The sequence below is a fragment of the Salvelinus fontinalis genome, chromosome 20 (assembly GCF_029448725.1).
Source record: "Salvelinus fontinalis isolate EN_2023a chromosome 20, ASM2944872v1, whole genome shotgun sequence".
NCBI classification, from domain to species: Eukaryota; Metazoa; Chordata; class Actinopteri; order Salmoniformes; family Salmonidae; genus Salvelinus; species Salvelinus fontinalis.
The window spans coordinates 16450024-16469700 of record NC_074684.1 but is presented as its reverse complement, the minus strand read 5'-3'; the positions used below and the strand labels follow the sequence as shown (position 1 = coordinate 16469700).

The 19677-nt window shown below is 40.9% G+C and overlaps 3 protein-coding genes, 1 non-coding gene and 1 pseudogene across 5 annotated transcripts; 1 reads left to right on the top strand and 4 right to left on the bottom strand.

The window, feature by feature from the left end:
- Window positions 1-1364: 1364 nt before the first annotated feature.
- Window positions 1365-5540, bottom strand: LOC129817402 (meprin A subunit alpha-like). The gene is made up of 14 exons (XM_055872597.1): window positions 5478-5540; window positions 5375-5399; window positions 5099-5155; window positions 4954-4994; window positions 4643-4718; window positions 4362-4479; window positions 3992-4167; window positions 3680-3901; window positions 3374-3520; window positions 2984-3199; window positions 2696-2830; window positions 2262-2588; window positions 1860-2030; window positions 1365-1767 (listed from the first exon to the last, which is right to left on the bottom strand). Exons 1-14 carry the CDS (start codon window positions 5538-5540, stop codon window positions 1700-1702), a joined length of 1842 nt encoding a protein of 613 aa, XP_055728572.1. The 3' UTR covers window positions 1365-1699.
- A 1903-nt stretch (window positions 5541-7443) lies between these two features.
- LOC129817399 (meprin A subunit alpha-like) lies at window positions 7444-13620 on the bottom strand. The gene is made up of 14 exons (XM_055872594.1): window positions 11399-13620; window positions 11236-11260; window positions 11094-11138; window positions 10922-10962; window positions 10692-10767; window positions 10425-10542; window positions 10020-10195; window positions 9590-9811; window positions 9230-9376; window positions 8888-9103; window positions 8324-8788; window positions 8030-8203; window positions 7832-7909; window positions 7444-7668 (listed from the first exon to the last, which is right to left on the bottom strand). Exons 1-13 carry the CDS (start codon window positions 11456-11458, stop codon window positions 7860-7862), a joined length of 1815 nt encoding a protein of 604 aa, XP_055728569.1. The 5' UTR covers window positions 11459-13620; the 3' UTR covers window positions 7444-7668; window positions 7832-7859.
- LOC129817107 (uncharacterized) lies at window positions 12013-15716 on the bottom strand (annotated as a pseudogene).
- Window positions 14061-14142, top strand: trnas-gcu (transfer RNA serine (anticodon GCU)). The gene has a single exon. It is a non-coding gene; the product is annotated as a tRNA-Ser (tRNA).
- Window positions 15717-16646: 930 nt separating the features above from the next.
- Window positions 16647-19556, bottom strand: LOC129817408 (protein FAM177A1-like). Of its 2 annotated transcripts, none has more exons than XM_055872605.1 (5): window positions 18957-19556; window positions 18171-18275; window positions 18019-18073; window positions 17764-17858; window positions 16647-17467 (listed from the first exon to the last, which is right to left on the bottom strand). In XM_055872605.1, the coding sequence occupies exons 1-5, from the start codon at window positions 18975-18977 to the stop codon at window positions 17273-17275; spliced, it is 471 nt and encodes a 156-aa protein (XP_055728580.1). In that variant the 5' UTR covers window positions 18978-19556; the 3' UTR covers window positions 16647-17272. The 2 variants fall into 2 exon arrangements, with proteins under 2 accessions (XP_055728580.1, XP_055728579.1); XM_055872604.1 differs by having other exon boundaries at window positions 18171-18326; window positions 18957-19551.
- Between the last annotated feature and the right edge of the window lie 121 nt (window positions 19557-19677).

The following is a 19677-nucleotide window of genomic DNA, read 5'->3' as shown; positions in this document are numbered from 1 at the left end:
TATGTTATTGTGTTTTGGTACTATGTCAGCAACAGTTTCAAACATGATTTAGTGTTTTCGATTGAGTTTCTGACATGCACTTTAGCATGCAGGTTTAAGTTTCTTAAGTTTAAACTTATTTCAAAATGATTTTAATATAAAACAAATAGCGTATTAATTGCAGTTGTGTTTTCTCCAGGTTTATGTATTTACTAGTCTTAGTTTATCCTGAGCTACATGGTGTTATTAAAGACAGGCAGAGTGGGTAATAGTGTGTCAGTGTGTTTGAACATACAGTGAGCTCCAAAAGTTTGAACATATGTAACAGTATAGCTTCTGTCCTTTTCCTCGCCCCTACCTGGGCTCAAACCAGGGACCTTCTGCACACATCGACAACAGCCACCCTTGAAGCATCCTTACCCACCGCTCCACAAAAGCCACAGCTCTTGCAGAGCAAGGGGAGCAACTACAACAAGGTCTCATAGCGAGTGAAGTCACCGATTGAAACGCTATTAGTGCGCACCCCGCTAACTAGCTAGCCATTTCACATCAGTTACACATACAGTACAGTGAGTTCAAAAGTATAGGGAAAGTGATATATATATTTTTAATGGCGCTGTACTCCATAACTTTTGGATTTGAAATGATACAATGACAACGAGGTTAAAGTGCAGACCGTTAGCTTTAATTTGAGGGTATTTCCATCCATATCGGATAAACCGTTAAGAGATACAGCACAATTTGTACATAGTCCCCCCATTTTAGGCTACCAAAAGCATTAGGACAAATTCACTTATGTGTATTAAAGTAGTAAAAAACGATGTATTTGGTCCCATATTCTTAGCACGTAACGACTACATCAAGCTTGTGACTATACACATTTGTTGGATGCATTTGCTGTTTGTTTTGGTTGTGTTTCAGATTATTTTGTGCCCAAAAGAAAGGAATGGTAAATAATGTAATGTGCCATTTTTTTGTTCATTTTTTTGTAAATAAGAATAGAATATGTTTCTAAACACTTCTAGATTAATGTGGATGCTACCATGATTACGGATAATTCTGAATGAATCGTGAATAATGATGAGCGAGAAAGTTACAGATGCACAAATATCATAACCCCAAAAAATGCTAACCTCTCACCATTACAATAACAGGGGAGGTTAGCATTTTTTGGGGGTATGATATTTGTGCGTATGTAACTTTCTCACTTATCATTATTCACGATTCATTCAGATTAAAGCTGACAGTCTGTATATATTATTATATTATTATTTATAGTATGTCATTAATACTAATCTTGAAATTTGATTCAAAATTATTTATATTATACTAATAAATCATATGTAATTTTATACAAACAATGTAGATAATGAAAAAATGCTGGCTATTTTCTATAATTATTAATTACCTATTTATTTCTTGTTCTTGAAAATTTGTTGCAGCCCTACCATATATGCAACATTTGTATTTAGATTTTTTTGTCAGGATGACAGAAATGAAAGTATAGAAATGTGCCTTTAAATCAAAATAGGATGAGAGAAAACAATGTGGTGTCGTGTTTACATGTGGTGTTTAACATTACAACTGACAAATGTACTTGTATAGGCCTGCCAATGTTCACTTCCACTGCCTTTCTGTAAATAATTGAAATAAAAAGAAAAGTGAACATTGACATTTAAAAATGCATAAAGTCTACATCTGATAAATGTTCTGGACAGCCTCAGTCCTGACTCCGGAGCTGAACTGGAGACTTAATTGGAACTTCACTTTTGATCAGCGGAGTAAGATCTGGAAATACAAAACAACAGGGGACATGTTTAACATAGTTTCAAGTGGTCAAAAAAAATCTCAGAGCCCTTTGAAAGTAAAGTCAGGCGCACCTTCAAACTCAACGAAGAGAATGAGGTCATCATTCTTCAGGTAGCTCCTACTATTGAGGTGGTAGTGGGAGAAGTAGGCGTTCCAGCCCCAGGTCCAGCCATGATAACAGTCACAGGACGGGTCGTACGTCCCCATCTTGGACGGGTTATCCCAGTACAGTATGTTGGAGTCTGAAAGATTGTTATATATCAGCAGATAATCTGCATATAGATTATGTGAAGTGAATTGATTTCCATGTCCTGACATATATTGATGTATAGATGTCTTGTTATGCTGACTCATAAAAATGTTGGAAATGCTATGACGATTGTTTAACCAAAAGCTTTAATAGCCACAATAATCTGAGTGTGAGGAGAAAAATGTTATGTGCCCCTTTGAACCAACATTAGCTTGCCCCATACCTGGGATGAGATGAGTGGGACTGGTAGTGAAGCTGTAGGAGAAGGACTGCCGATGCCTGACATCAGAGTCCTGGTCCAGCAGTGTGATGGTGACCTGTCTGTTCCCTGCCGGCCACTCCAGGGCCTGGTCGTTCTCCCCGGTGCTCAGGTGGAAGAAGGCCCCAATGTACCCATTGTAGTAGGAGTTGGGTAGCAGCTGGATGCCGAAGGCGTAGCCCTCGGGGCTGTAGAAACGTGGGCTCTGGATGTACTCTCCTGTGGCGTAACTCTTCATGTACTTGCTGAAGTTCTTGATACGCCATGTTCCACTGGGGCAGCGTGTCTCCGCTAATAAGAATAAGAATAATGACAATAAAAACTTCATTCACATAGCATCTGTCATACACACCAAAGGGTTTTACAGTTACTTAAAATGTTAAGACAGAGTACCATACCTAGGGTGATGTCATCCACCTGGATCCCCCCCAAGGAGTTGGCTGGGTCGCCCCTGATCCCCTGGAAGGCATAGCGGAACTTGGAGTCCATCGTCAAAGGAACGTGGGCAATCTTCCAGGAGTGGTCGTCATCACCTGTGAAAACAGATGCAGGGTAATGATCATTTTTAAGGTTGAACATTTTCAAACAGTACCTGTTGAAGCTATATTATGATGCTACAACGCATAGCACAGCCGTGGTTTATCAGATTATTGAGCATGGCTCTTCACCAGTATTCTCAAGCCTACCTATGAAATTCCCAGCTGCAGTAGGGGATAAGACTTTGCCCTTAGCATCCTCCTTCCTGGTCCAGACCACCAGCTTGTCCTTGGAGCTTCCTGTCATCTTGTAGAAGAACTGCAAACACTGCAGATTCCTCTTGGGGTGCAGGACCCTGGATTCCAGAAAGGCTGAGTCGCCTGCCCGGCCGGTGTCGGTGTAAAAGTTCATGAAGAACCCTGCGTCTACACAGATCACAAACAAGATGTTATCATAGATGTGTTATGGTAAAATAGTCATGAATGCCATTCAGAATGGTTGATAGACCTGTGTCCACCCTTGCGATGTGTAGGGGCAGGAGTTTTTTTCCGGACAATGTCAGGGATCCTGACCCTAGTAATACTGTATGTTAACCCTACCTTTGCACTGGCCAATGAGAGTGTGGTCATGAGACCCTGGCTGGCTCATGATGCGTACCCAGTCACCATCATCGTTACGGTTCTGGATCATCCCACAGGTGTTGACGGTCTCAAAGGCACACTGGTCCAACAACGTCAGAGAGGAGGCTACAGGACAGACATCATACACAAGCACACTAAGCAAACTTAATCAGTTAAACACAACATAAGTTAAACACAACATCAGCAGTTTTTCTGGTCAAATCAAGTGATTAGGAAAAACGTGATGGTCCTCCTGATCATGTGACCTGATCAGGAAAAACTCACAGCAGTTATACATCCTGTTGAGCCTCAGTAGATCCAGGCTGCTGAAGTCATTGTACTGGCCCAGCACTTTGGTCATCTCTGGGTCCTTGGCTGTGATGGTTGGGTACCGTGGGTCTTTGTTAAAGGAATATGGACCGTAATGCATGATAGACTCGTAGTCGTATGGCGTGTTCTGGTCGGTGATGAAATTATCAGCGTATTTATCAAAATTGTGGTCCATACCTGTAGAATGTACATACAAAGGTTGTGGTAAGTTTTAAAATAAGGCTTGCCATGCGAAAATGTTTTGGATGTTCAGCTCTTGAAACTTACCAGGCAGGACCTGGTCCCACCAGATGTCCACATAGTCATCTCGGTCGGTGCGAGACTGTTCGTGGTAAAAGCCCAGGGCGTGGAGGAGCTCATGCATTATGGTGCCTTTGTAGTCACAGGATGGGCCCAATGACAGCTGTTGCCCTGTCTGTAGGTCGCCGACCATAGACCAGCACCTGCAACAATTCCGTGATGCCACAGCATCACGGAACACCAGAGACCAATCTTATCCACATAGTGCCAGTGTGGGTGCAGACCTTTGTTCCAGCCAAGCAGTAATACACAAGATTCAACTAAGGCTGTTAAGACTGTGATCATTAGCAGAATCGGGTGGAGGAGTAGACTCGTATATCAGAAAAACAAACTATACCCATCTAGCTTTTCAAATTTGATAAAGCTCTTCTCTCCTTCATAGGGTTTGAAATCCACACAGGATTTCAGCCGGTACATCTCAAAGGCCTGGAAAATGACCCCCTTGGCATTCAGGTCTGAAATACAAACAAGGGATTAACGGACTTGTGATATTATAATTTGTATGTGTATTGATTATAATGGCATTGGTAGCAATACCCATAGTTTAGTCTTCTTTAATCATGGTTTATCACCAGTGTATTTCATGTTATTAGGATGAGAGATGGTGCACATTTTTACCAAGGCTGTCAGCCAGTATGTAAGGGATGGGGAATTTCCACCTGAAGGCTGGATCCACAAGGGCATTGCGCCCAGGCTGATAGAGTGATATAACTTTTATTACAACACTTAATTATTGATTGCACCGGACGTACTATCGTTGTCTTTATTGAAATCACATCCATCAAAATCTAGATCGTTAAAAGGTCAAAGTTTCATTTATAGAGTGCGGGATATTTATCACACTTATTTTTTTTATTGAAAGCCCTATTTTTTCTTCTAAGTGGAAACACCGAACATACAATGAAAGGTTTAGCACAGTATTAACTTACATTCAATGCAATGTCGCCCTCGACAACAGGGGTCTTCAATCCTATGGAAAATCAAAGATAATAGACATGGAAGATAGTTTTAAAACACCACAAAATATAATATCAAATACATACACTGTATACCAGTACGCACAAAGAAAGTTACCTGAGTTGACGAAGGGGATGTCTCGCCGTATCACCTCATCAGCATCAATGGCAAAGGCTACAATAAGATCCACAACGTTAGACGATGAATGTATTTTAATTTTGCTATAAACCCATTTGAACACTTTTTTTAGACATGTCTTGAACTACAAATATGTCTTGTTATGTAAAATAACTCACCAATGTGACATAAGCACCATAAGGATGGGATACATTACAAATGTATACATACCATACGATTTGATTAATTATAGGTTAAATAAAAAATCTTTCTCACATTTCTCCTTTGACATCCGCCTAATCTGTGAAGTGAGATGAGAATGTTGTTTTCAAAATCACGCATTCATGGCAAATGTATTAGATAGAGAGAGAGATCTTACCGTGAATGCAGAGGACGGAGACAGCAGCAGTCCCAGACAGCACAAGACCCCCAGTAGTGACATTTTGGAGAGGTTGACCACAGACCTGATACCACAGCACTAATTAAAGCCCTTTAAATACTCTTAATACATCAAGCTGGAAGGGAAACTTTGACCCACAGGTGATCATGTTACATATTTAAAGCTTCAATATAACACCAATACTTTATTGTTGTGTGGAAACTGTCTTGTCAGGTTCAGTGGAAAGTTTTGGCTAATAATCAGATATGGCCATGAAAGTGATAAGTGTTGATAAGTGTGTTCAAGAGTGCAATAGTGGGGTTTTGAGTTCTGCTAGCGTCCATTGGTAACAACATAGTAATTACACTGAACCAAAATATAAACCCAACATGCAACAATTTCAAAGATTTTACAGTTAATTTAAGGAAATCAATCAATTGAAATAAATTGTTGGTCACAGATACCTTAAAAAAGGTAGGGACGTGGATCAGAAAACCAGTCAGTATCTGGTGTGACCACCATTTGCCTCATGCAGCGTGACACAGCTCCTTCGCATAGAGTTGATCAGGCTGTTGATCGTGGCCTGTGGAATGTTGTCCCACTCCTTTTCAATGGCTGTGTGAACTTGCTGTATATTGGCTGGAACTGGAACACATTGTCGTATTCGTCGACCTAGAGCAGCCCAAACATGCGCAATGGGTGACATGTCTGGGGAGTATGCAGGCCATGGAAGAACTGGGACATTTTCAGCTTCCAGGAATATGCTACAGATCCTTGGGACATGGGGCTGTGCATTATCATGCTGAAACATGAGGTGATGGCGGCAGGTGAATGCAACGACAATGGGCCTCAGGATCTTGTCATGGTATCTCTGTACATTCAAATTGCAATCGATAAAATGCAGTTGTGTTCATTGTCCATTGCTTACGCCTGATCATACCATAACCTGACCACCACCATGGGGCACGCTGTTAACAACGTTGACATCAGCAAACTGCTTGCACACACGACACCATACATGCTGTCTGCCATCTGCTCGGTACAGTTGAAACAGGGACTCAAGAGATGGTTTCTGACAGCTTGTGCAGAAATTCTTCGCTTGTGCAAACCCACAGTTTGGTCTCAGTGGCTGGTCTCAAAATATCCCGCAGGTGAAGAAGCCGGATGTGAAGGTCCTGGGCTGGCAGGGTTATACTTAATATGCGGTTGTGTGGCCGGTTAGACATACTGCAAAATTCTCTTAAACAACGTTGGAGGTGGCTTATTGTAGAGAAATTAAAATTGTATTATCTGGTAACAGCTCTGGTGGACATTCCTGCAGTCAGCATGCCAATTGCACTCTCCCTCAAAACTTGAGACATTTGTGGCATTGTGTTGTGTGACAAAACTGCACATTTTAGAGTGCCCTTTTATTATCCCCAGCACAAGGTGCAACTGTGTAATGATCATGCTGTTTAATCAGCTTCTTGATATGCCACACCTGTCAGGTGGATGGTTTATCTTGGCAAAGGAGAAATGCTCACTAACAGTGATGTAAACACATTTGTGCACAATATATTATAGAAATAAGCTTTTTGTGCTTATGGAAAATTTCTGGAATATTTTATTTCAGCTCATGAAACATGGGACCAACACATTACATGTTGCGTTTATATTTTTGTTCAGTATATATTTCTATGGGTAATATAACACGCTATGGTAACAAATGCAAACATATTTTAGATGATGTATATGATGATTGAAGTGTGTGAGATAAAATGTATTACAAAATGGACATTTTGAGATACTAAAAGTGAATCATAATAATCCCCTGTCATTTAAGTGACATATAAAGGAGCCATGATCCTCATACGTATATGACTTTAAAAAGTATATTTTACTGTGATCATATCTACGAAGTGTTACGTGATATTGATTTTATTTCATAACAAAAAATCCTGTCCAACAGAAAAAACATAATGAAGCATTTATTTGAAGACTCAAACTTTAATGAAAGAATTTGTGAATAAGAATATTTGAACAGTAAAAACAAATAACATTTCAAGAGTTTTTAGTCATTTTATAAAGTTTTCAAACCAATCAAATTTCCTACAAAATAATTTATATTTACTCACAACATTAGTTTACATAGATTGTGCTGTTATTTTCTGTACTCTTCTTGAGTCTGTCCAAATCCTCAGGACTGCCGGTTCTGCCAAAATATCAAATACAAAGACACGAAAAACTGAATTGGAACAATATTAATGAAAATACAAATGTCAGTCTACTTTAAAAAGTGACTCTCGGAAATATCTCACAAAATCCCCAGCACAAAAAGAAAATAAATTTGAAAAAATGTAAAATAACCAGCTTACCTCCCCTCGGTGGCAGTAAAATATGTCCTCACTCCTTTGGGTTGATGGGAACCTCTGTTTTTATCAGAGATGTTATGTCTATAGAGACATTAAAAGCAGCGTGGCCATTCAATCAGCTGACCTCAAAATCTAACAAGCTCCTATATTTTTTTGTAACCTTTACTTAACTTGGAAAGTCAGTTAAGAACAAATGCTTACCTTCAAAGTCGATAAAGATGATGAGGTCATCGTTTTTCAGGTAGTTCCGTCGTCGCAAGTCGAAATGCTTGATCATGTTGCGCCATCCCCGCGACTCTCCCCTGTAGCACCCACACCCTGGATCGTAGATCCCCACATTGGTTGGATTGTCCCACCACAGCTTCCCATCTGGAGCTGGAGAACACAGAAACATACTGTATATCATTAGACTATTAAATCACATTATAGCTGTTTCATTGCCGTCGTAATATGACCAGATTATGGGCGAGATATAACAAACTAATAATGACGTACTCTTAATCAGGTCTGTAGTCAGACTGCGAGCAGACGACATCCTCAATTGAATGTCAGGATCCTGGTCCATGACCACGATTTTAGCCTGCCTATTCAGGGCCGGCCACTGCATGACCACGTCATTCTCCCCGCTGGCCAGGTGGAAGTACATCCCAGTGTAGCCACCAGTGTGGTCACTGTAGTCAGAGATGGGACGCACACGTACACCATAACGATAGCCCTCTGGGCTGTAGAAGACTGGACTGTCCATGACGGTGGTATTGTTTGCAGTGTTGAGGATTCCGGTGAAGTTCTTGATCTGCCAGACAGCGTTGGGACAGCGAGTCTCAGTCAGGCTGATGTCGTCAATGAAGATTCCTCCACTGGTTGTAGATGGATCTCCTCGGACACCTTGGAAAGCATAGCGGAACTTCTCTTCGATCTCCATGGAGACGTGGACAATCCTCCATGTGTGGTCGGCATCTCCTAGTTTACAAATCGAAATGAAATCATGCAGTAACAAAGTTTCAACCAAAGAGGATAAACAATACATATATCAGTGATTGTATATATGAAAATGAATACCCCAGATGGTGTGGATTTTCTTCAGTTTGCGAACTGTCCCAGTCCCATCGTCCATCTTCACCCAAATCACAAGTCTGTCCTTTGGTCCGCCTGTCATCTTGTAGAAAAACTGCAGACACTGCAGGTGTCTCTTGGGGTACAGGATGCGAGACTCTAACAGAGCTGACTCGTCCTGCTTCCCGGTCTTAGTGTTGAAGTGCATGTAGTAACCTGCATCTAAAAGACCACAAAGATATCACACATGCAGTATGTTAGAGCCCTTCACTCTAATGGTTAGGATTGGGGGTATGGTACTCTACTCCTAGAAGTGGTTGATCTGAGGTGATGTATTGTTGAACTGACCTCTGCATTGGCCAATGAGAGTGTGATCCTCGTTCCCAGTGCTGCTCTTGGTGTGGACCCAATCTGCATCATCAGTGGGGCTCTGAATCATCCCACAGATGTTGTTGTACTCAAAGGAACACTGGTCCAGGAGAGTGAGAGGGGAGGCTGGCAATGGAGGAGGGGCATATCTCAGTTGACACGTGGATCACAATAAAGCAACTATAATTTGATCATCTCATCTAACACTAGAACATTTCAACTTGACAAAAACAGAGAGGTGATCAGCTTGTTCTTAAAACGAGTAGTTTGCATTTTCCTACACTGCTGCCACACAGCAGTGTAGGTAATACTCTCTGTCATATGTCTCACAACACTTACAGCAGTTATACATCCTGTTCAACCTCAGCATGTCCAGTTTGCTGAAGTCCAGGTACTGGCCAATGATGTTGTTGAATTCTGGGATGTTGGTGGTGATTGTGGGAATGTTGGGGTCCACGTTAAAGGAGTATGGCCGGTAGTGCATGACAGACTCATAATCGTAAGGAGTGTTCTGGTCAGTGATGAAGGAATCATCGTATTTGTTGAAATTATGTTCCAGCCCTGCAAGAAAGGATAAAAAACATGTCATACTAAAATATTCCCACTTAACTAATAATGGTATTGCATCTAGACAGTCACATGTTGTGAATAGTGCTAGGCTGAATAGTGTTAGTGCTAGGCCGTAACAAAACCCTCCACTTGGCCCTTTGTGGCCAAGATCCACTACCCTTGCTGTCTCTCATCAACCAGAGGGCTGACTGATACTGACCTGGAGTGACCTGGTCCAGCCAGATCTTGACATAGTCGTCTCTGTCCTGGCGAGACTGCTCATGGTAGAAGCCCAGAGCGTGGAGGAGCTCGTGTTCGATCACAGCCTTGTGGTCACAGCCATCGCCCAGGGACAGGATCTGTCCATTCTGCTGGTCCCCAACGCTGGAGAAACACCTGGCAAACACAGTTCAACGTTAAGTTATATGGATGTGTGAGGGCAGACATGTTTAAAGACGAATGTTAAAACGTTGCAGCAGTTATGCAAGAAGGCAATTGTTTTGCGTAACAAATTGACTGAGATTTGTTCATTTAGTCTGTCCTGGTGAATGCATACATGAAAGCTATAGAGTGTTCTGTGTAAAAGCAATGGCTGTTGTACAATATGTACACTGTCAGCTCATACCCGCCTCTCTTTTCAAACTTGATGTATGTCTTCTCGCCTTCGTAGGGCTTGAAGTCTATGCAAGATTTCAGACGATACATTTCAAACGCCTGATGGACACAACCTTTGGCATTCAAATCTGAAAGACAAGGAAGAACAAAACTAAGACATTACAAGTGGCTTACAGTGTAATAAATTGATAATATGCCTTTTATGCTCTGTTGCATGTAAATAAATGAATTCAAGTCATTTTAGTTGGGCTCTATATCAAATTCAACTTGCACTTACCCAAGTCATCTGACAGAATGTAGGGTATGGGAAACTTCCACCTGTATTTAGTGTCAATCAAGGCATTGCGTCCTGGCTGTTAAAAGGAAGAAAAAGAGTCATGTACTAATTGGACTGAAACTTTTTGGACTCAGGGAAGACATTATAAGGATTATCAAAGGACAATCAGTTTTTTTAAGCAATAACAGCAATCTGATAACATATAGCAAAATAACGCCATTTGTTCTTACCAGAATGAGCATATCCCCTTCGACCAAGTCTTCTTCTGCTCCTGTCAGGCCAAATATAATTTGAAAACAATGAATTCAACATTTGATCACTATTCATGTCATGAACATCAAACATGAAATGTTTAATCAAAATGACCACATAGAAATATCCGGTTAAGTTCCTCAAACTCACCCAAGTTAAGTAAGGGGTTATCATCTTCACCGTTTCCGTATACCTCTGCACATAAAAAGCATGGCTCAGATCAAGACATGGAGGTAGAATCATTTTGATGTATTTGGAATTGACTTTATTGTAACATATTTGGTTGACATACCATGCACACGAGATGACAGAGGAATCTGTCCCCCCAGAGAAACAAATATTTAGCAAATAATAAATATGCTATAATTTCAATTCCACTATTCCTTTAAGCACTACCTTTACATGTCTAGTAATCATCTTCACAATCATAATTCAAATGTATTGACTGTACTTACAGTGTATGAACTGGACAGCGCAACCAGCCCTGTCAAGAAGATAAGTGTCTGCATGGACATGATGAATATGGCTAGACTAGAGTTTCTGCTTTGGTTTAAGTGTCTAAGTGAACCAGAGGACCTTTAGCCCTTGATAAAGTTTATGTCTGCTTTGGTAAAAAGTAACTGGGGGCCTTGAATCTACAGTGCTGCTGATATGTGGGATGTTATAAAACCAGTTCAGAGTGCCTTCCCAAACAACTCAGGGAAAACAAATAGGAGACAACACTCATTGGCTGGGGGGGAATAACACGTTTTTTATATGACAATCAGTGAGACTGCCACCACCTGGTAAGTATTGAAAACTACCCCGCTCTGCTTATGTGTTAAAAACAAATACTGACTTGTGTTGGTGATTCTTCTAAAAAAGCATGCAAAACAGAGTCAAAGCTGGCTAGTGAGATCTTCCCTCCCCGGATTTGCCAATGATTTACATTAATGGTTAACCTTGCTTAACTGGTAGCATCACCATTGCCAATGGTTTCCACATCTGCCCAGAGGGAAGGGTGTAGTGTTTCATTATTCGGAGCATTTGGGAGAATTGCTTGCAGACACAGCAATCAATTCAGGCCCTCAAATATATTAAGTATTTATTTGTTAACAATTGACCTTCCATAAACAACAGGCATAGTATCAAACTGAGTATAGAACAATAGTTGGTAACATGACAAAATGTAGGCTTATGCTTTACAAAACAAGGAGGAAAGGAGGGGGCGTGGCAGGGCAGTGGGTTATTGGAATGCTGCTTCATGTAAAAGTTGGTGTATTTTCAGTTTTAGAGCACTCTTCTTTCCATGGGGGAGCTTCCTAAAATACGGGAGCAAACTAAAGAAGAACATCTCGTCCTCTATGTCCTCCATTCCATCCATCCCATCCATCTGCCACCTCCTCTTCTGGCTGGGCCCATTGGATCCCGATACAGTGTCAGGAGAGGGAGCGTCCTCATCGTCTTCCTAGTCCCCCTTGATCTCATGGATAATGAAGGCTGATTTATCATCCACGCCTTCTGTGGCACTTTCCCCGTTCCTCTCCATTTCCTTATCATCCTCTCCCCTATCCTCCAAGTAAAGTGTGGTGTCTCATGTCAGCTCTTGGCCTGGATGAAGGCGGTGAGGAAGGACATTCTCCTGCTGTGCATCCAGTTCTTCTTGTGACTATCCGGCTCCCCAGAGGCTTTCCTCTGCTCTTCAGCCCGCTTGAGTCTGACGAATGTGTCCCTCAGGTTCTTCCATTTCTTCTGACAGTCATCAACTGAACACACCAAATGACTCGTCAGACAAAAAGAAGAGGGGAGACAGGTAAGGACACCTGCATCTTACACAAATAGAGCAATCTCAATCTGAGCTATCAAAGGTTGAGGGAAATACACACCATGCCATTTCTTGAATCTTATGTAAACATATTGTAACGACCCTGGGTTTATACGCGCGGAAATCGACTCTGCCGCACGAGCATGCTTTTGCGGCACAGTCAATAGCGCGCCGGACCTCGGGCTAGAAGGTCGAAGTGATCGGACCTTGTATCCACGACTGCGCGTGTGCTTGGCCGGTGAGCGCGTTCCTGTAAGATTTAGAGTCGCAATCTAGCGCGAGGACGCGCTCTTTGAAAGGAGGGAGTAGTGCAACGACCCTGGGTTTATAAGCGCGGAAATCGATTCTGCCGCATGAGCATGCTTTTGCGGAACAATCGATAGCGCGCCGGACCTCGGGCTAGAAGGTCGAGTGTTCGAGACCTGCTCCCTGCTGTTTCATTACAATATGTTTATTTATAATTTACCTTATTGCAGGGATCACATTGTTGTTTGATTAGGGAAATAATAATTGGCAGGTATGTAGCTGGCTATGTATGCAGCTAGCTAACTAATAGGTGAGAGAAAGTTGTGTATGTGGTCAACAACACAGTTCAAGCAAGTAGTTAGCAAGTTGGGTAGTTTACTTGCGGTTGTGGCTAGATGCTATACTGCTACGGACGGAAGTGATGCAAATAGCGTCTAAATGTTAAAAAGAAAATGTCGTTTCGGGAGAATTTCTGCATTTTAATTATCCCTAAACCTAACAATTGTCCTACCCTTAACCTAATTATCCTAACCTGCTACGAAAAGTACATTATCTTCGTAGTTGTATACCATCTAGTCCTCACCCTTACGAGTTACCTAGCTAAGGCTATTTTGCTATCAGCAAGCTGTCCTTACCAGGCATTTCCACTTGCATATTTTACAGAACTCCATGCCCTTGCCTTTCTCTGTGAGTCCTTGTACGAGTTTAAAATTATGTTATACAACTCACGATAATCCGGAGCAGCCTAAATTACTCTCTCAATCATTTGCATATTGGCTTTCAAAGCATTCGCTGCTGCTACTGGATAGTTGTTGAATTCAGAATGCGCCTGCGTTTCAAGTGTTTTCTTACGCTGATAGGTCCAGTTTAAAAATTATAGCTGGCTAACGTTAGCTATCTACCACAATGGAATGATTAAGACAGATGTAGCTAGCTAAAATGTATACATTTTATTTATACAAATCAGAACTATCCTGAAATGCAACGTTATATTTAGTGAAAACATGTAACGGGGCAATATATGTAGCTTGGTTTGATAAAGCTAACTGTTTAGCATTGGGTAGAACGACGAGGTGGCCGAGTGGTTAAGGCGATGGACTGCTAATCCATTGTGCTCTGCACGCGTGGGTTCGAATCCCATCCTCGTCGAATATTTTTGGCCCTGTCCTGAATTTAGTCATATCTAGCAACTAGCTATGCTGCTCTAAAAAACATGTCTGACATTTGTTCGCATACTGTACAAACGCATTTTGTAAGAAATGCAATCAATTTGAATGGATGCATGGAAAATGTCCTTTTTTTCCAAATACAGCATTTTATTAATATGGGCAGATAAAGTGCAATAGAGTAGAAACCAACCTATTTCAAGTATTTAAATTACTTTTCAATACATTTCAAAACAATTATTCATATAACTTTTATTTGAAAAAACAAGTAGTTTAATTTTGGAAAGTATTTGAAAATGATCCAATTCTGACTCCCATGAATTTAACCCAGGTATTTGAAATAAGTATTTGAAAATACAGTACTTTCAAATACAATTTGGAAGACTATTTGTTTGTTTTGTCAAACAACCATTCAAATACTAAAATAACCTTCTGACAGCTGGGAGAAAAAATAAGGGATATATTATATATATATATATACACTGAACAAAAATATAAACACAACATGCAACAATTTCAACGATGTTACTGGGTTATAGGTCATATAAGGAAATCAGTAAATTTAAATAAATTCATTAGGCCCTAATCTATGGATTTAACATGACTGGGAATACAGATATGCATCTGTTGGTCACAGAAACCTTTTTTTTAAAGGTAGGGACGTGGATCAGAAAACCAGTCAGTACCTGGTGTGACCACCATTTGCCTCATGCAGCGTAACACATCTCTTTCACATAGAGTTGATCAGGCTGTTGATTGTGGCCTGTGGAATGTTGTCCCACTTCAATGGCTGTGTGAACTTGCTGGATATTGGCGACACCTGGAACACGCTGTCATACACTTTGATCTCAGAACATCCCAAAAATGCTCAATGGGTGACATGTCTGGTGAGTATGCAGGCCATGGAAGAACTGGGAAATTTTTAGCTTCCAGGAATTGTGTGCAGGTCCTTGCGACATAGGGCCGTGCATTATCATGCTGAAACATGAGTTGATGGCGGCAGATGAATGGCACGACAATGGGCCTCAGAATCTCGTCACGGTATCTCTGTGCATTCAAATTGCCATCGATAAAATGCAAATGTGTTCATTGTCCGTAGCTTATGCCTGCCTATACCATAACCCCACCGCCACCATGGGGCACTCTGTTCACAATGTTGACATCAGCAAACCGTTCGCCCACACAGCGCCATACATGGTTGTCGTCATGTTGGGTTGCGACCATGCTGTGTTGTCATGTAATGCTGCCATGCTATGTTGTTGTCTTAGGTCTCTCTTTATGTGGTGTTGTCTCTCTTGTTGTGATGTGTGTTTTGTCCTATATTTTTATTTAATTTATTTTTAATCCCAACCCCCATCCCCGCAGGAGGCCTTTTGGTAGGCCGTCATTGTAAATAAGAATTTGTTCTTAACTGACTTGCCTAGTTAAATAAAGGTTAAATAAATAAATACAATTTAAATACAAGCTGTCTGCCATCTGCCCGGTACAGTTGAAGTCGGGATTGATCCGTGAAGAGCACACTTCTCTAGCGTGCCAGTAGCCATCGAAGGTGAGCATTTGCCCGCAGAAGTCGATTGCGACGCTGAACTGCAGTCAGGTCAAGACCCTGGTGAGGACGACCCAGATGAACTAACCTGAGATGGTTTCTGACAGTTTGTGCAGACAATTCTTCAGTTGTGCAAACCCAGTTCCATCAGGTGGCTGGTCTCGGACGATCCCGCAGGTGAAGAAGCCAGATGTGGAGGCCCTAGGCTGGTGTGGTTACACGTGGTCTCCAGTTGTGAGGCCGGTTGGACATACTGCCAAATTAAAACGACGTTGGAGGCGACTAATGGTAGAAAAATTAACATTCAATTATCTGGCAACAACTCTGGTGGACATTCCTGCAGTCAGCATGCCAATTGCACACTCCCTCAACTTGAGAAATCTGTGGCATTGTGTTGTGTGACACAACTGCACATTTTAGAGTGGCCTTTTATTATCCCCAGCACAAGGTGCAACTGTGTAATGATCATGCTGTTTAATCAGCTTCTTGATATGCCATACCTGTCAGGTGGATGGATTATATTGGCAAAGGAGACTTTTTTTTTTTTTAACTAGGCAAGTCAGTTAAGAACAAATTCTTATTTACAATGACAGCCTAGGAAAAATGGGTTAACTGCCTTGTTCAGGGGTAGAACGACAGATCTTTACCTCGTCAACACAGGGATTCAATTTAGCAACCTTTAGGTTACTGGCCCAAATCTCTAACCACTAGGCTCTAACCACTAGGCTAAATGCTCACTAACAGGGATGTAAACAAATTTGTGCACAAAATTTGAGAGAAATAAGCTTTTTGTGCAAATGGAAAATGTCTGGGAAATTTTATTTCAGCTTGTGAAACATGGGACCAACACTTTACATGTTGCATTCATATTCTTGACCAATACATATATATTTTACATAACATATGTTTAGGGTGAGAAAAAAAACATGTTACCAAGAAAATAATATTGTTATTTATCTTTTATTGTAAGTGCAAAATTGTTCCCTGTAGTGGTCATTAGGACGTAAATATGAAAAAAATGGACATTGCAGTCAATGGGTACAGTAGGTGAAAACATAGTTGCGGCATCCGGGTGGTCCATTACAGAGGACATTTCTTGATAAGCTCTTATTTAGCCCTTATTTAATGTGAAACAATTATTACACAGTCCTGACAACTCACTTAACTATTCCTGAGATATTCACTTTCTAGAAACAATTTGAATATCAAACTCACAAAAATAATTAATAATTACACACTCTTAAAATTTTCCATAAAATTGCCTAATTTTGACGGCAGCAGGACTCAATACAACGGCTTGTATGGCCTCAGTGATATGGACCAAGAACTGATGTCCACTAGAGAGGACAAAAAGGTATTCCTGGGTCTCAGGAGTATAAAGGTACTGGTTTTGGGCAATACTCAAATACACAGAAACAAGTATTTTAAATATCAAATATGCATGTATTTGAACCCTGGTTTGGTAGAAACCATAGCGAGAGGAACAGCAAAAAATACACACATCAACATTAATATTAGCTTTCTTAACACATGTTAATATGTTAAATTCATAATAGCTAGTTCTTTCTCAGTGCTCATTATCATTTTGATAGCCCTTGTTGTGGGATCCTGTAGTTCTGTGCTCAATGTTTTGGGAGGCTTGAGAACCATCAGGGAGTCTGTAGAAGCTTGTGGCCCCATATTCACTGCTCATCCTTGAAGAAAGGTGAATTCTCTCTGTGCCTTCCTCATAAGAGCATTCAGTTTCTTCACTGGCTGTGGTCTAGAAGTGATCAAACCGTTGGGTTATCAATGTTTCAATTAGGTTTAGAAACTCAGACATCAGACTGATGAATGGAAACATTCATATGTGGCCTACATTTCTGAATATGTAGTGCAGGCTTTATATGCAGGTCTAGGAGCTTTTCCTGACCACTTGACCAGAACAGGAACAACTGTGGGGCCTAATGCCTATCACCAGGTTGTACCTGGTCAGCTCACATTGTCAGGAAAAACTCATGCCTGGCCCTATGTGGTCAAGAAAGACTATGTGATGTGTTATGTGTACAACTACCTTACCTTAATGGAGCGTTGATATTCGTCTACAGCATACTGGTATTTGGCAGTGTTAAGGCCAAGTAGACCAGCCAGTTTTTCCCCAAGAAAATCACAAGCTAAAGACAAAAATACTTTATGTAAGACCTTTTCAAAAATGTATTTAATGGACATACAGTGGTAAAGCATTATTTCTATACAATGACTGAATTATATGGAGTACACTGCCTTGCTGAATTTGAATGTTTCAAGAGCACACTGGAATGGAATGCAACTTACTGCGCAATGACTTCCTGCCCAGAGACCAAGTATATGCTTTCCACGGGAGTTTAAGCTAAAACACACAGGTTAGTGCTACATTTTGACTACTAATGGACAAAAAAGTATTTCTACTAAGAATCTAAATCTTATCTGTTTGAATACTTCCATACCATGTCTTCAGGCTCCCTAAACACCTGCTCATGTGATGTATCCTCCTCTTCCTCACTATTATCTTCCTCCAGAGTCTCACCGCTGGAGAAATGGATGACCCTCCTCTGCTGGGACAGAGAGGGACCCCTGAACTGTGTCCCCTGAATGTCAGGGCCCTGAGACACACACTGAATTACTCCATATCTTCTCAAATACCCCAGTTCTGCATAAACAATTCATATAAGGTCTGTGGTTGTGCTTGATAATGGTGTCTGTGTGCGTACTACATTAGCTTATGGTTAGCAATTTCCAATGGCACCATCTATTAGTCAAGGAATAGTTTTAAAGCTAGAATCTGCAGTTGAAACAATAGTAAAGTGGATACCCCACATCGGTTTTGGTAAAAAGCTGAGGAAAGGGAATAGAAAAATGCAACCACTCAAATACATAGCGCTATGGATGCACCCATAATATCGATATGATAGTTTTAACCATGTTTTGAGGCTATACAGTGTTTGTTTACATTAACAAGCTTACATTTTTGATTCTGATAGTGTACGACAGTTCAACTAAGGTCATGAGGCATGTATACGTTATATTCAATGAGTATATATCATACATCTATAAATCCAAAAATGAATGTAGCAACTGCAGATTCTAGCTTTAAGGCACTATTAGCATGATCCATACAGGTAGCAATCATAAAAGTAGCTCTGAATTGAGAGATACTGAAAAAGTAATTATAAAGAAAAGCCTATAACCCTCCGACAGTTAAACCCTTTAGCATACATATGAACAGCACTTACTTCCTTGAAACTTTCGCTCATTCTTCACTGAAGAAAATGTTTTCCTTTCCTTGTGCTGCTGCCTGTAGAGTATAAGTGTTTTCTCAGCTCAGAGTAAATACATTTCCTCCACTTTGATGCTACTGGAATGGTCAGTCAAGACAAAATCCAAAAGAAAAAAGCAAGATACCAAGTCCTTCATTAGTTTTGAAACCTAATACACACCAGAAACACACATTTGAGTCATGATTACTGTGTACACCAGTCAGACGCTGCCTTTGGATGACAGGCTACTCATTTCAGTTCCTTCTAAGGCTGAGGGTTGGGCTTTTTCAAATGTCAAGTTTTATTGTTAACTGCTATATGCAGTACTGTTGTTCCTCTGGCTAATGATACTAACCATAGAGATAGAAAGAGGATGCTAGTGCCCAAAAGCCAATTTTTTGCATGGGTAGAGCCATTGAGGACTTTCACAATTTTGAGGTAGTCAACTGGGTGGGACTTCCTATGGTTTAAGGAAGGATCACACGAGGAGTGATCAGCCAATGAATTGTACTCTTGAGCAAACATTCAATAAATGCAGGTGGCAGTAAATCACCAACCTTGTCTTTATACCTGTTCAAGCAACACTACAGGTGGCAGTTTGTTTGCCAACCCATAAAAGTAGAACAAAATTGACTACTTCAAATGGAGATGGCCTCAATGGCACTGCCCATGCTCTCACATACACCATAATGGGACA

Bases quoted from the DNA above. Each gene is read 5' to 3' on its own strand.
- LOC129817402 (XM_055872597.1), bottom strand. From the start codon at position 5,540: ATGTCACTACTGGGGGTCTTGTGCTGTCTGGGACTGCTGCTGTCTCCG. The intron at 5,400-5,477 runs GTAAGATCTCTC...CTCACTTCACAG, and splicing joins CTCCGTCCTCTGCATTCACG to ATTAGGCGGATGTCAAAGGA. The intron at 3,521-3,679 runs GTGAGTTTTTCC...TCTGTCCTGTAG, and splicing joins CAACAGGATGTATAACTGCT to CCTCCTCTCTGACGTTGTTG.
- LOC129817399 (XM_055872594.1), bottom strand. From the start codon at position 11,458: ATGTCCATGCAGACACTTATCTTCTTGACAGGGCTGGTTGCGCTGTCC. The intron at 10,543-10,691 runs GTAAGTGCAAGT...CTTGTCTTTCAG, and splicing joins CATTCTGTCAGATGACTTGG to ATTTGAATGCCAAAGGTTGT. The intron at 7,910-8,029 runs GTAAGCATTTGT...ATGTCTCTATAG, and splicing joins CATCTTTATCGACTTTGAAG to ACATAACATCTCTGATAAAA.
- LOC129817408 (XM_055872604.1), bottom strand. From the start codon at position 18,977: ATGAGCGAAAGTTTCAAGGAA. The intron at 18,074-18,170 runs GTATGGAAGTAT...TGTGTGTTTTAG, and splicing joins TTAGGGAGCCTGAAGACATG to CTTAAACTCCCGTGGAAAGC. The intron at 17,468-17,763 runs GTAAGGTAGTTG...GATCACTTCTAG, and splicing joins AATATCAACGCTCCATTAAG to ACCACAGCCAGTGAAGAAAC.